The sequence below is a fragment of the Cydia amplana genome, chromosome 4 (assembly GCF_948474715.1).
Source record: "Cydia amplana chromosome 4, ilCydAmpl1.1, whole genome shotgun sequence".
In the NCBI taxonomy this organism is placed as follows: Eukaryota; Metazoa; Arthropoda; class Insecta; order Lepidoptera; family Tortricidae; genus Cydia; species Cydia amplana.
The window spans coordinates 7670364-7685686 of record NC_086072.1 but is presented as its reverse complement, the minus strand read 5'-3'; the positions used below and the strand labels follow the sequence as shown (position 1 = coordinate 7685686).

The 15323-nt window shown below is 38.3% G+C and overlaps 2 protein-coding genes across 5 annotated transcripts in view; one reads left to right on the top strand and one right to left on the bottom strand.

Moving 5' to 3' along the window:
* The window catches only part of LOC134663196 (cyclin-dependent kinase 10), a 108981-nt gene that overhangs the window by 93272 nt on the left and 386 nt on the right, over window positions 1–15323 (top strand). The window contains exons 2-8 of one of the 3 annotated variants that reach the window (XM_063519578.1): window positions 7324–7357; window positions 7436–7551; window positions 7653–7725; window positions 7806–7980; window positions 11550–11752; window positions 13415–13642; window positions 14570–14788. In XM_063519578.1, the coding sequence (XP_063375648.1) occupies window positions 7348–7357; window positions 7436–7551; window positions 7653–7725; window positions 7806–7980; window positions 11550–11752; window positions 13415–13642; window positions 14570–14788 (1024 nt within the window). In that variant the 5' untranslated portion in view covers window positions 7324–7347. Of the gene's footprint in view, window positions 1–7250; window positions 7358–7435; window positions 7552–7652; window positions 7726–7805; window positions 7981–11549; window positions 11753–13414; window positions 13643–14569; window positions 14789–15323 lie in introns of those variants that run through there. The other 2 variants (XM_063519579.1, XM_063519577.1) reach the window with 2 other exon arrangements.
* LOC134647597 (methionine aminopeptidase 1D, mitochondrial) lies at window positions 659–6602 on the bottom strand. 2 transcript variants are annotated; one of them, XM_063501952.1, is made up of 6 exons: window positions 6481–6602; window positions 5435–5651; window positions 4555–4746; window positions 3206–3313; window positions 2235–2388; window positions 659–850 (listed from the first exon to the last, which is right to left on the bottom strand). In XM_063501952.1, exons 1-6 carry the CDS (start codon window positions 6582–6584, stop codon window positions 660–662), a joined length of 966 nt encoding a protein of 321 aa, XP_063358022.1. In that variant the 5' UTR covers window positions 6585–6602; the 3' UTR covers window position 659. The 2 variants fall into 2 exon arrangements, with proteins under 2 accessions (XP_063358022.1, XP_063358023.1); XM_063501953.1 differs by lacking the exon at window positions 6481–6602 and adding an exon at window positions 6249–6471.

Here is a 15323-nt window from a genome sequence, read left to right as displayed (position 1 = left end):
AGCCGTAGAACTATTTCTATGGTAATTTACGCACTAGATCCGATCTCCGTCATCCGATTTGGGAAATAAATCAGACGGATCTAGTGCGTAAATTACCATAGAAATAGCTCTACGGCTACTTCGAACCATATTTTCACGGATTCGGATCGGACGTAGTGCGAAACCGCTCTTATTGGAAGTTTATTATTAACATTAAATTATTGAGAAATATAACATTCAAGTAATTAAAGTCCGGTAAAAGATCCATCCGGACCGCCGACCCGACCGGCGGGTCTTCATTTCGGTTCCTCGGAGCTCGCGTGCGGACTCTAGGTACTATTACTTTGCCCATAGGCAAAAGAGTGGTGAGTACATAACATTAATTACTTAACCTTTTTGACGCCAATGACCGATATATCCGCACCGTAGGTTCAACGCCAAAGACCGATCGGTCACAGACCACAGAGCAACATCGACCTACGTGCATATACATAAAGTTCAACTTCAGTTTTGACACTTCGATGGCGTCCGAGTGACAGCTTTTGTGTTTGACACGGCGTGGAAAAGGTTAATCAACAAAACTATTGCACTACTTTATTAAATTATACAACGGTACAATTATTATTTTATTTATATTAATAATGTGTAAAAATCGTGGAAGTTTAAATCAGTGTATTGCACTACTTGGTAAGGATCTCGGCACCGTCCTCCGTGACTAGAACTGTGTGTTCCGCTTGAGCGCTCCTAGACCCGTCTTCTGTGACCACCGTCCAACCGTCGGGCAGCATCAGAGTGTGCTTGCTGCCGTGCGACAACACGGGCTCGATGGTGAAGGTCATACCTGGCCTCATCCGGCCTGGGTAGCGGTTCACTGAAATTAGAGAAAAATTATATCCTCAGCAACTATAGCTGGTCAAGCAAATCTTGTCAGTAAAAAAAGGCGCGAAATTCAAATTTTCTATGGGACGATATCCCTTCGCGCCTACATTTTTCAAATTGGCCGCCTTTTTCTACTGACAAGATCTGCTTGACCATCTATATTATTCTATATTACCGTTTAGGTGGGCTATATAATGTCAAAGGTCCCTGGAAGCACTTGAAGTGATCAACATTTTGTTGACTTTAATCGTCATAGGTATTTATTTTCAAACACTTGGTGGTCCCGGGCCTGATGGGCTAAATACTTTTTTTTCCGAGTGGTCCCTTATTATTACTAAACGGGCAAACTGTTAATATGTCATACGACTGTCATCACTATTTCCTTGCAATTAAGTTGAATTTCTCATGGCAAGTGGCCGACAATAGCCTGAGTGACAAATGTGAAGATATATACGTGATGCGATATCAATGTTTTAGATTTAGTAATCACATTTGTGATGATTGCGTACCTACGTGAAAAAACAAAGATAAAGCACGTCCACCTCTTCCTTTTAGTCAAATGTCAGAAACAGACGAAAGAGTTATCTTATCGTAATCGCGCGATACACGTGTTGTTGCACAAACCAAGTAAGGGATGTGAGATGTGAACATGTTCTGTAATAACATTTTGCAGTGGCAAGCAGAACGGATGGTTAGGGCGTCCGCTAGCTGGCGTGGTTGTACGGAGCGGGTTAGCAAAAAATCGTATGAGCAACGCTAACTACTCTGGCGCAGACGCGTGCGGCAGATTACCCTACAATGGCACCGCGTGCGTGCCCCTGCCCCCGCTCGGTGCACTCGCGCGCCAGCTATGGGCGGCCCTTATGACAACAGTAGACGGTAGTAAAAACCGGCCAAGTGCGAGTCGGACTCGCGCACGGAGGGTTCCGCACCATCAACAAAAAATAGAGCAACAAGCAAAAAAACGGTCACCCATCCAAGTACTGACCCCGCCCGACGTTGCTTAACTTTGGTCAAAAATCACGTTTGTTGTATGGGAGCCCCACTTAAATCTTTATTTTATTCTGTTTTTAGTATTTGTTGTTATAGCGGCAACAGAAATACATCATCTGTGAAAATTTCAACTGTCTAGCTATCACGGTTCGTGAGATACAGCCTGGTGACAGACGGACGGACGGACGGACAGCGGAGTCTTAGTAATAGGGTCCCGTTTTTACCCTTTGGATACGGAACCCTAAAAAGGATCTAGATCTATCCCACAAAAATAGTCATAAAGAGATGTAAAATCGTTATGTTTGACAGCTGAACTAGATGGCGTTATTCGGCGCCATACGTTTTGTGGCAACTGAAGAAACTTAAGTCCAAATTATACTTACATGTGTGGTAAATGTCTGGGGGGCCATGGAAATATTGGCCAATACCGTGGCCTATGAAAGCAGGCAACACGGTTAGCCCATTTCTTTTCGAATGTCTAAATATCGAAGCTCCTATTTCGCTAAATGGTACCTCTGGACCACACGTTTTGATTGCCTGTAAAGTAAAATGAAATCGTCTTTATAAATTATTTTCATTCATATTTAAGTACGTGTTCTAGTAGAAGGAGTTAGTCATTAACGCTACATACAAGGTTATACAGAGCGCGAGATTATTGCGAGATTCCGTTTTAGCAAACACGCTATAGGAGTTTAGGAGTCAAATATATATCAATCCTTTACCGCATACGAAAGCCACTTATGACCGATATGATATTCAACTCTATTGACAGGTATTAAAGTTCAAATTTAAACAAATACATTTTATTACATGCAGTAAGGGGTTAATTCTTGCTATTAATTTTGCAGCTAACGTAGATGGCGCTTTACAGCTCCTTACATTATCGGTTGTCAATCCAGTTCAGCCATTCTTTGATTGTCAATCCTGTTACAACAGTTGATATTTACCGCCTTGGAGCATGGAATTGGCGTATGAATGACAGTTTTGTATGTGATGAAAAGACTAGGGGTACCTACTAGCTATCAGTGGCGGCGCGTCCATAAAAGCTGAATCCCACCGGCTTGCCTGTTTTTGGACGTTTGAGTTGTAAAGGAAATATGTACCTAAGCCAAATTAGGCTTGCCTATGAATATGTTTGACGCGCCGCCACTGCTATACAACTATTACCTATTGGTATATGTGACACCGTAAGATTGTGAACCCGTTAGTTTATAATCTAACGTAGGTTAGGTTAGGTTAGATTATAATCTCCCTACCGTCAGTTTATAATGTAACTAGCGAGATTATAATATGACGAGTGTTTACAATTTTACGGTGTCATATACACTTACAACATTGAGAATATACAACTTACAATATAGAGGCACTCTTCCGTAACACTGATAAGTTCTAATCCTCGATCATCAACTTTTCCAACAGGAAAGGTCTTAGAACAGTCTCCGTGGAACCCTTTGAAGAAAACCTAGGAAAAAATAATTCATAAGGAGAGTTTGGTGCGATTTCGTTATGACGTGTGATACGCCATTACCCGTCTCGCTTACACAAATAATAGACAGAATGGGATCGATAAGTCGCGTGGTAAATTTAGTAAGTTCTATTAAATGTATAATGTCGTCCAATCACGCTATTATGAATATCATGATATCAGGTGAATGTGCATTTTAAGTAAATACACATAAGGCTGTTTTTCAATCAACTGCTCCAGGCAGATATGAATCATTATGGTAATTTGAATTATTCACAGTGGTCAGTATTTTTCATGTACTCACGAGCGCTTTTTTAACGCGTGTTGAAAAAGCGTGATAATGAGGCCTAAATGTTTGCTTTGCTTGAATCGGTTTAAATAATAAATAACACATTCCACATTCCAGTTGAAATAGTTGAAAACTCTTGTATGGTAAACTATATTGAGTTAAATTCCTATTATTCCTACACAAACACCTTAGTTCGCTATTATCTTGATTAGGATAACTGTAGAAACTACAACGAAATTCATTTCATTGTATACCTAATTCTATTGCAATAGAGTATGCAATTGAATAAACTTGCGCTAACCATCACCGAGACCCCAATATAATTTAATTGAGATCATACTCACTATTATCTTGGTTAGGATAACTGTAGAAACTACAACGAAAGTCATTTCATTGTATACCTAATTCTATTGCAATAGAGTATACAATTGAATAAACTTGTGCTAACCGTCACCAAGCCCCCAATATAATTGAGATCATACTCACTATTATCTTGGATAGGATAACTGTAGAAACTACAACGAAAGTCATTTCATTGTATACCTAATCCTATTGCGATAGAGTATACAATTGAATAAACTTGTGCTAACCGTCACCGAGACCCCAATGTAATTTAATTGAGATCACAGAACATATTAAAGAGGTTAGAACGGCTATCGCGCGCAGTTAGTATCGGAACCGGTGTCGCCGCTCGTTCCTCTCCACATTTACTAACACTCGCGCAACGGTAGTAAAAACTTGTGTGCGTGGTGAATGGATACGCCTCCTTTAGACAGATTTGATGTCTGGCTTCTTAATCTGAACGTTATTGTGGCGCAAAAGGCATGTTTACGTTTTTCGGTCAGCGCGGGCGAGTACTAGCACTACTAGCGTTTGCTCATAACCGGCGGCGACACGTACCCTGCTCGCATCGCCATTCTACTTGTTCTGTGATTGAGATCATACTCACTGTTATATCAACATTGATAATGTCACCATCCTGTAGCGGCCTCAGGTCGGGTATGCCATGCACTGCTACATTGTTCACAGAGGTGCACACGCTTTTTGGGAAGCCTTTATAATGCAATGGGGACGGGTAAGCCCCTGCTTCCACTGTTAACTTGTGTACCAGTCCATCTATTTCATCTGTAGTAATTCCTGGCTGAAAGTTTAGTGTCAATTTAGTTAACGTGGCCAGCGTGAGCCACGCGCTACAGCGTGAGCCACGTGCTACATTCGTAGCCGATAACGTGGGTTTTCCGCTTTGTAGCGAAAAGCGCCTAAGAAATGTCGCTGGAAGTCAATGTGTTGATGCTTTAAAAATATAGAACATTCAGAACTGAGCATGTCTTGTGAACATTGTATAGTAACATTTTTGTTATAGGTACATAATACATAGAGGAAAAATAATGATTACACTACAAGTTAAAAAAAAAGTTTGTATGCAGTGACGGGACATTAGACAAGCTGAATCTAGATTCAGCTCAAGCAAAATCCTTAGCTGTACAATACTCTTTGAATGCGTTTTTAAATGCTGAAAATAAAGTGGAGCGTTAGCCCACCAGTTAGGCCCTAACGGGAGTGGTCCCATGGAATGGAATAGTGGCTTTTTATGAATAGGTAAAAATATTGAAGAAAGCCCCTATCTTGTACATAGTAGTATTTTATAGACTTTTTAATTTGAAATTACAAATATTGCTGACATTCTTTGTTCCTAAGATAAGGAGTTAGTTTTCCATTCTACTTATAATTTAATTTTCAGTGATTTAAACCACATGCATAGGCTTTCCTTAAGTTTTTTCCCTTTTCACTTTAAAACAGTACTCAAGTGATTTTAATTTTACACTGACATAGATATTCTTCTGAACATGAGCTAATATATTAGCAGCGAGCTTGCAACTTCTTCTCATTCCTCGTAGCTGATTGACGTCTTTAACTTCCGCTTTGTCTGGCAGCACCATTGGCTGTTTCTGTAACACATACTCCGGCTTCTCAATGTGGTCTGGAACTGTTCTGCTCGGAGTTGTCTCAACAGGATACACCTTTTCATATACTCCGAATCTTAATCTGAAATTGTTTATGGTAAGGTTATTTTAACAATCATAAGTAATCATATAACATTGTATTGGACACGCTTTGAGACAAAATTAGGCATAGTTCTAATGTTCATAAACTACCTAGATGTAAGATTTATTTGCAATGCCCTAACAGGGTGCCATCTGTTCTCACAACCTTTTACTGTAACAACTATAATGTACCATGGTTTCGCAATAAAGAATTCTATTCTATTCAAGAGAATACATAGCTCTAAATGGGTCTAAATCGTGCAGAGTGGAGAGCCTTGGTGCACAAAATAATGACCTTAGGTGGTCACAATCCTCAGTCACGAGGATATGAGAAAGACAAACAAATGGATGTAGATTTTTATAGAATAATTGTATGTATTATTATTTTTTTATTTACATATAAGTATTGTGTGATCGGATTTGAGTAGTCTAAGAATTAGGAGTAATTTAAATGTAAAAGGTTAATAAGTTATGAACTTATGAAACATAATGATAAATTGATAATAAAAGGAACATAATTATACAAAATATCACAAAACATAAACTTGCAAACAAAACAGTGCTACAAGTCGAATTAATTGTTAGTCAATATACTTACAAAAGCTGCTTTTGGAGTCTTGGATTAAGTGCTTTGGGTACTCGCATTATTGTGTTGTGGCGGTTTTGGACCCCACTTCTTTATCTTATTTTTCTAAACTAATACTAATAAAACAAGCTTTTCTACAGAATAAAAAGCTGTTTAAGGTCCAACCTAAATCAAACAGAATGTGCAATGAAATCCTTTCCCTAACTTAGCGAGGGATTAATTACGCCACTTCAAAATTGCTTACACATTGATCTTCCAGAATTGGCTCAGAGAACCAATAATTTTTCGGGGTAGTTCCATGCTTATACTTTCAAATATATATGCAAAATAAGTGTGACTTTTATTCATAAAGATGTTTACAAAATTCAATTATGCAATTCAAATCTAGTTCCCTTTTCGTGACACTTCTGTGACAACTTGACAAGCACCGCCGATCGATCAGCTGTTATACAATTCGAGACATTTTTAAAAACTTCAGAATGCTGTAGACATTTTCTAAAACAATATCAGAAAATGTACATACAGCTTTATAGGGCTAAGATGGCAATAATAAAAGCCACAACACACTTCCGCACCGCACCAAGGTCGCGTGCGGTGCGGTAGTGTGTTTTAACTTAAAAGCTATGTTAAAGGTATAACAGACGGGCGTACCGTACCGGACTGCGACCTTGGTCCGGTTCGAGGTCTGATCGTATAGAAAATGGTTCGCCGTATGTCCGTTAAGGATGCAACTATAAGTGAGAGCGAGAAAGAGATATGCTGATCGGTTCAAGGTCGCGGTCCGGTTCGCTTGTCTAATAGCTATAATAGTGACTATTGTACCGGACCGCGAACTTGAGCGTCGCACCCATAAGTGAGAGCGAGAAAGAGATATATGTTTCTCGCTCTCACTTATGGGTGCGACGCTCCAAGGTCGCGGTCCGGTCTGATAGTCTGTTACTAGCTTAAAAGTGGTAAGACATATTATACTTTATCTTATCTGTCATTATCTGTGCCGGCATCGGCAAAAGCAAAATATTTCATTGATTTATAATTGTTTGTAATAATTTTAACATACCTACGTGTTGTTGTTAGCTTCTCATACATCAATTGTGCAGAAGAAATCTTTACTATGTCTCAAAGTACGTATAACATTTGATTTCTTCCCCTGGGTCGTGGAATTTATTAAGTAAAAGAATTCAGGTTTCTTCTTATTTTAGACTCTGAAAAACCATCCAACAATCAAGATGTGGATCCAACGGGTCCTGCGGTGCGAAAAGGAGTCCTTATATCCTTTAGAACGGGTAAAACAATGGAAATACCAGAAAAAGACATTGTGAGTAAACCTTGTAAACATAACCTTTCGTCCAATAAAAGATTATTACAAAACTCTTAATTTTTTAAAATTAGTACTTGATATGGGTTATTTTTCTTTAGCTTGGAAGATGCAGATTTGTTGGTGAATTTGAGAAAATAAACCGCATTGGAGAGGGTACCTATGGTATTGTATGTAAGTATGAAATCGGATTTCTTTTTCTCAGCATAGTGTAAATGCCTTCCCAGATCATACCATTTTTTTTTAAATTTCAGACAGAGCAAAAGAGAAAGCAAATGGTAATATTGTGGCTCTCAAGAAAGTGAGGATGGAAGTGGAGAAAGATGGACTGCCACTCAGTGGTCTCCGTGAGATTCAGGTGCTAATGGCATGCAGGCATGAGAACATAGTGCAGCTCAAGGAAGTACTGGTGGGGCGGTCACTAGAGAGGTAAAAGAAAAAACTATATAAATAGGCTACCAAGCTGAGGCACTTAGTCGCTTTTGCGATTAACTATGGTTGAAGGCTTGGCAACAAGCAAATGATTTGCGTCATGTTAATTAATGTTTGTGTTTGATTAGGATCCTGACCATATTTTACATTTATCTTTTGGCACTTTGTTTGGGAATGATTTTTCTGCTCTATATGGCAAAACTGAAGTTGCTGAGTAACACTGTATGTGGCTTGTACCTACATATCGGCCACCACCAAAAACTGATGGACTGATGAATCTTAGGTAGCCCACGAGGGCAGGCTGAAATATTTGCAGCCTAAGCTAGAAAAAAAAGAAAATTTAAAAATAACTGCTACTTTTTTCCCAGCCTCTTTGGCAGTTTAAATATTGCCGCCATTACTTACGATTATAAACGATTAATAATTAACATTTACTTTAATTCTCTCTTTTTTTTTCTATGGCTGCGAACTTTTGGTATTGTCTTGGGTCGTCCCATTCGTTTTTCGTCAAGTTCTTAAATTAATCTTATTCTGCTTTCGTCACCCATTCTACATTCGTGACAATCGTCGGTGGCTCAGGCGCGGATCCAGCCCTCAAAAAAGGTTGTGGTCACAGCAACCCAAAAATCTTAAAGTACGAGTCAGAGTATTAGGTGTCGAACTCGCTCATGAACAATCATGACTCTTGAACGACCATCCCGATCTCAATAGACCGTGATGACGTCATAAGTCTATTAGGGGGGTACCTAATGATTCTCCGAGCAATTTTGCGCAGATTATCGATTCAGAGAGTTTCGGCGAACATCTAACTTTTAGACGACATTTTCTAGTTTTGGTTTACATACAGTTCAATTCGCTTTTGTGTTGAACAATTATTGTAAGAATTTCATTTGGCAGAGTAATCTTTTTTTAATTAAAGTAAGATTTTTTGCCGTTTCTTGCGTAATGTTACGGAACCCTTCGTGCGCGAATGCGACTCGCACTTGACCGGTTTTTTTTTAAAGATTTCGTTAAGTAGATAGTCTAGTCGAGAAGTTCAGGGTGGTGGAAAGTAGATATACTTGTGATGGCTCATTGAATTCGGGATAATGTCTAAAAATTTCTAACAGTAGTAACATGAATTAAATAAATAAATATTAATGGACATTTTTACACAAATTGGCTAAGCCCCACGGTAAGCTCAAGAAGGCTTGTGTTGTGGGTACTCAGACAACGATAGATATAATATACAAATACTTAAATACATAGAAAACAACCATGACTCAGGAACAAATATCTGTGCTCATCACACAAATAAATGCCCTTACTGGGATTCGAACCCAGGACCGCGGCTTCACAGGCAGGGTCTCTACCCACTAGGCCAGACCGGTCGTCAAAATGACATGGTTAAAATACACCATAAACCATGCATTATTTTTTTCCAAATTTTTAAATGAATATTTAATACCTTTAATAGTAGATTGTTAACCAAGGGATGAAAGGCACTCATACCTCCCGAGGTAGTTTGGCGCTTGAACGTAGTGAGAGCGCCAATAGTCCGAGGCTGAAATGATGCCTTTCATCCGAGTTAAACACTCTACTTTTCATTTCGAATACGAAGAAAGTAAAATGTACGTGTTTTTTTTAAACATGAGAAAGTACAATTTTTTATAGTAAATCTTGAGGGTACTTTCAATTAACATTTAGGCAAAAGTATCAATATTTATGGAATGGGGAGTTAAATATCAGAATGACAATTTTATAACAAATCCATTTAAACCCAATTTTCAATTGGTTATCGTAAAAAATATATAGTCGTACTTGGAACGTAAAATGCTCTAGTGCAGAAACGTATCATTTTCTGCACACCTTTTAGAACAACAATGACCTTCTTTCAGAGCATGAGAAATGAAAAAACATATTACCCTTTCATGCCGCGTGCGCATCCTGAAAATGACGCGCGGAGGGCTATTTTTAGTGTTAAATGAAAACTATAATAGTAGTTTATGCAACAGTGATATAATAAGGGTTCTTAAAATTCAAGGGTCGAAGTTACAAAACGAGACGTAGTCGAGTTTTGTAAAAAAAGACCCGAGAATTTTAAGAACCAATTATGAGCTGTTGCATACATTACTTTTTCTATGACAGCTGCAGCAAAAAAAAAAAAAAAAAAAAAAAAAAAAAAAAAAAAAAAAAAAAAAGTTATTATTAAAAAAAAGAGTTATTATTAAAAAAAAAAGAGTTATTATTTAAAAAAAATTGAGTTATTATTAAAAAAAAAAAAGAGTTATTATTGTAAATGAAAACATACCTCTTTCAATCAAGATGATCGGAACTTGTATCTTTAAAAAAAATAAAGCAGTTGTTTTATACTCATAAGATGACTGCTAGCAGTCATCTTATGAGCCTATAGACAAAGCATTCAAATGACATTGCTTTAGATATCACTGTCAGTCATTTAATTGACACATTTAAGTGCTGGAGTAGAAAAAGAGTATAAAGAGTACCTAACCTAGAGCTAGAATTTTTTAATGGGGATTTCCTCCTCTTTTGGAATATTTTGTCTTCATATCTTAAATTAGTTTATGAGCATGTACTGGCCAAAAATAAAATACCATATGTATTTTTTCATGTTTATAATTATAACTTTAGCAATTTTTGATGTGCGCTACGAATACATTTTCTAGACATTATTCCGAATCGAATCAGGTATCACACCTATCACTATCACACGTATTATTGGGTGCAGTATCTATATTTTTCATCATTTTGAGCTTGTAGACTAGACTACTAAAAGTACTAAAGTTACAGGTAAATTAGTGATTTAGCAATTGCGTTACTTACAACATTGATTCATTGATGCATATATGTATAACACTTTTTATACATAGATAAATATAAAATTAAATGCAACGCTTATTACGCGGAAAAAAACTCCTAAATACACCTGTAAATTAAAAGCTAGCATTATTAATTTAGAAAATTGTACTAATATTTGTGAATGTTTAAGATTTCTAAGACCCTTTAAGCTAAAAATAATTGCCCCTGTTAGTAAATAATCTTTATGCTAGCAAATAATTAGGACTCTGTTGTCAGCTGATATTAACTTACGAGAATTTCTAATTCATAGGTACCAGTTGATCACATTACCTACCGTTTCAACTAATGGTTACCTACTCGGGTAATCGTGACAGTTAGGTACCAAACGATCAGTCTAGTAAAGTTAATCCGCATATCAATAGGTATTATGCCAACAACTCTGCGTAAAGAAATTCTGCGAAAGGTTCCTCTGCCAAAGTTTCTGCGAAAAATCGGCGTAGTTTTAGCCGGGGAATCGATAGGACATACTATTAGGGTTGTGGGCATGCCCATCGTGCCCACAACGGTGGATCCGCGCCTGCGGTGGCTTTCAATGTAGAATGCGTGATGAAAGCAGAATAGGACTAACTTAAGAACTTGACGAAAAACGAATGGGACGACCCAAGACGATACCAAACTTTTCAGCCGCCCCTCGTATATGATAGGTATGATTAGAATTTGCTGACTTTAAACACATTTTATCTTATCATCATAATTTCTATTTTTAGCATATTTCTCTCCATGGAGTACTGTGAACAAGACCTGGCATCCTTGCTAGACAACATGTCCTCTCCATTCACCGAGTCGCAAGTAAAGTGCCTGATGCTGCAAGTGCTCAAGGGGCTCAAGTATTTGCACGCCAATTTTATTGTGCATAGAGACTTGAAGGTGTCCAATTTACTTCTGACGGACAAGGGATGTGTTAAAATAGGTAAGTCATTTTTTTAAATAAAATTATTATCTCTAGTCAAATTGCTGTATTCCCGGTATTTTTTTTAGGTTTGCAATATACAATATTTGTATTGTATTGCAAATTCCTCCTTACATACACCAGGTACACCAGAGTTGAAGCATTATTTTTTATTTTCTCCTGTAACTTTACCTAACAGCATCAGAAAAATTAGGTGTTGCCAAAAAACACTGTTGTCACTGGCTCACATTTGTTCTTTGTATAAATGGATGGGTTGGTTGAGTTTATCAGCAAAAAAAAAGAAAGAAAATCAGTGTATTAGAACAAATTAAATTATTTTCAGAAAATATTTTAATTTGTTTTTATTTTAAGTCGACACACTACTAAAGTGTCATTCAATAGAACTTGCTAACTATGTAAACAAACCGCCATATTAAAATTGACACTGAATGTCAATTTACTAGTAACTTTTGTTTACATAGTTAGCAAGTTCTATTGAATGACACTTTATATAAATTATAAACTTTAAATAAATGTCATATACTAAGAAAAAGTGACCAAGGCCTCCAGTGCCCCAGGCTGGAATCGAACCAGCGTCCTCTGCTATCGCGGCAGGTGCCTGTGCCATTCGGCCACTGGGCCACAGCGGCAGAGGTCGAATACACTTATACTTGGAGTGCATATACTTGGAAAAATTCGACCTCTGCCGCTGTGGCCCAGTGGCCGAATGGCACAGGCACCTGCCGCGATAGCAGAGGACGCTGGTTCGATTCCAGCCTGGGGCACTGGAGGCCTTGGTCACTTTTTCTTAGTATATGACATTTATTTAAAGTTTATAATTTATACAGTGTGTGGCCTATAACGCGGGAGAATAATTAAAACGTAGATTCTACTACTCAAACAATAAAACTTTTGTTCGACAACTTTTTGAAATTATGTAGTCTTAAAATTGTCCCTTTTTCAAACAAACTAAATAATATTTTCAATGTACTTTAAATTCCGTCTAATTGACATCGCCCGTCAGTCTTGTCACCGTACAGGCATAATCAATTTCGTGATACATTGCGTGTTCGATTAAATTTTAAAGTGTTTTAAAATACAAACCCCAAGTTATTTTTAAAAGTTGCTGAACAAACATTGTCTAGTTTGAGGAGTAGAATCTACGTTTTAATTATTCTCCCGCGTTATAGGCCACACACTGTATAGTAGTGTGTCTACTTAAAATAAAAACAAATTAAAATATTTTCTGAAAATAATTTAATTTGTTCTAATACATTGATTGGCAGCGCCATCTCTCTCGCTAACTCGGTATCACCTGAGATGATCCAGTTAGAAAGGTCGAACCATACTGTTCTACCTTAGAGGTGGCCAGGGGGCGCCATAAGCCTTCAGTAAGAAGTGCATATACTTGGAAAAATTCGACCTCTGCCGCTGTGGCCCAGTGGCCGAATGGCACAGGCACCTGCCGCGATAGCAAAGGACGCTGGTTCGATTCCAGCCTGGGGCACTGGAGGCCTTGGTCACTTTTTCTTAGTATATGACATTTATTTAAAGTTTATAAAGAAAATCAGCTTTATAAAAGCGTAATTAGTGTACCACACAAAACTTTGTTCGCAGTACACTTATAGGATCACTTCAGTCTTGCAAATCAGTTAAATATGTTTTTTTTTTCTAATTTTCTAGCGGATTTCGGACTGGCACGCTGGCTAGGCGCCCCCGCCCGCTGCGCCACCCCCCGCGTGGTCACACTATGGTACCGAGCCCCCGAGCTGCTCTTACAGTCGCCCAAGCAGACCCCGGCGCTGGACATGTGGGCCGCGGGCTGTATCCTGGGTGAACTGCTCGCCAACAAGCCGCTGCTGCCGGGCAGGAGTGAAATAGAACAGTTGGAACTCATTGTTGATTTGCTTGGTAAGTTTTCTTCATTCTGAGTAGAAATAACATAAAATACGAAAAATAAAGTTTTAATAAATTGGCCCATCTGAGTTTGTGCTTATTTTAAAATATTGTTCTGCCACAGTTATTATGGAAAGCATCTAAAATATAACACAAATTATGTACTTATATTACTACAAGTAAAGGCGATATAAAGAAATCCTTTTGAGTCGTGATATCCGTTTTCTAAAAGATTCGCTCGTGTCTTTACGCTTTCTCAAATGAGCAATTTCCTATAATATGCACGCATATTCTCTCTTCAAATCCCTTTCCCTCGACCTTTATTACAGTAGGTAGCTGATTTCTAAAATGATTTTATAATGGAAATATATCTCACATTAAACCGCTATTATGGGTCCTACACGGAGTATGGTCCTAACTAGTAAGTAACTAGGATAGTTAATGTATTTTAAAAGAAATGTTTTAGGAACAAATGTTTTCGAAAGTAGATGTTACGAAAAACTGGCCTACCTACCAGCTTATGACAAAATAGATATTTTGCGAAAACTAAAGCTATAAAAAATATTTTGTCACCTAGGATGTTTTGAGTTTTAAATTACATATAAAACACCTAGGCAACAGTTAATTACTGTTTGAAAACCCGGAAGTATTGAACAACATACTGAGAATTCGTAATTGAAATGGGTCAAACATAAAAATGGAATAACATAACAAAGGTTAACCTTTTGAACGCCAATGACCGATATATCCGCACCGTAGGTTCAACGCCAAAGACCGATTCATCGGTCACAGACCACAGAGCAACATCGACCTACGTGCATATACATGAAGTTCAACTTCAGTTTTGACACTTCAATGATGTGGCGTCTGAGTGACAGCTTTTGTGTTTGATACGGCGTGGAAAAGCTTAAGCTATCTTCACATCTCCAATATGCTTCCCAGGTACCCCATCGGACGCGATTTGGCCAGAGTTCAGCGCGTTGCCCGCGCTCCAGAACTTCACGCTCAAGCAGCAACCCTACAACAACTTGAAGCAGCGCTTCCCGTGGCTGTCGGCCGCCGGGCTGCGGCTGCTCAACTTCCTCTTCATGTACGACCCCAACAAGCGCGCCACGGCCGAGGAGTGCTTGCAGAGCTCCTACTTCAAGGAGCAGCCTTTACGTAAGTCTACCGTAACCGTAAAATGTCACTCCATGGAACTTGCTAACTATGTGAACAAACCGCCTGTAAAAAAATATGAATTTACTAGTGACTTTTGTTTACATAGCAAATTCCATAGAATTACACTAATAACTTTGTCTATCAAAGGTTGTGAGGTTCGCATTGGTACCAAAAACATTGTGCAATCGTTGTGCCATACAGTGAGTTACATTGTGGCGACGATCATTAGCCACCTAACAGGTTTGTCGTAAAAATGAAAAATAAATAGACTAAGGGTCGGCTGCACCAAACTGTTTGTCATCTTTAAAGAGTTCGCTAAATTTTATTGGATGGTGCAACTGGCACTAACGGCGTTATTTATTAACGTTTGTCAAAACCATGTCAAATCTATCAAACCGTTGATGATCGTTTGTCCCCCCCCTCTGTCTGTTGCTAAGTTTTATGAATAAGGGGGTAAGAGAATACCGATGAACAGCTGCCAGATGCCTGGATCGAACAATTAGAATATCAAAGTAACTTTACTGGTTTGGTTGCT

Bases quoted from the DNA above. Each gene is read 5' to 3' on its own strand.
- LOC134647597 (XM_063501952.1), bottom strand. From the start codon at position 6,584: ATGAATAAAAGTCACACTTATTTTGCATATATATTTGAAAGTATAAGC. The intron at 5,652-6,480 runs GTAAGCAATTTT...AAACAATTTCAG, and splicing joins CAATTCTGGAAGATCAATGT to ATTAAGATTCGGAGTATATG. The intron at 3,314-4,554 runs GTGAGTATGATC...ATTTTTTCCTAG, and splicing joins TTATCAATGTTGATATAACA to GTTTTCTTCAAAGGGTTCCA.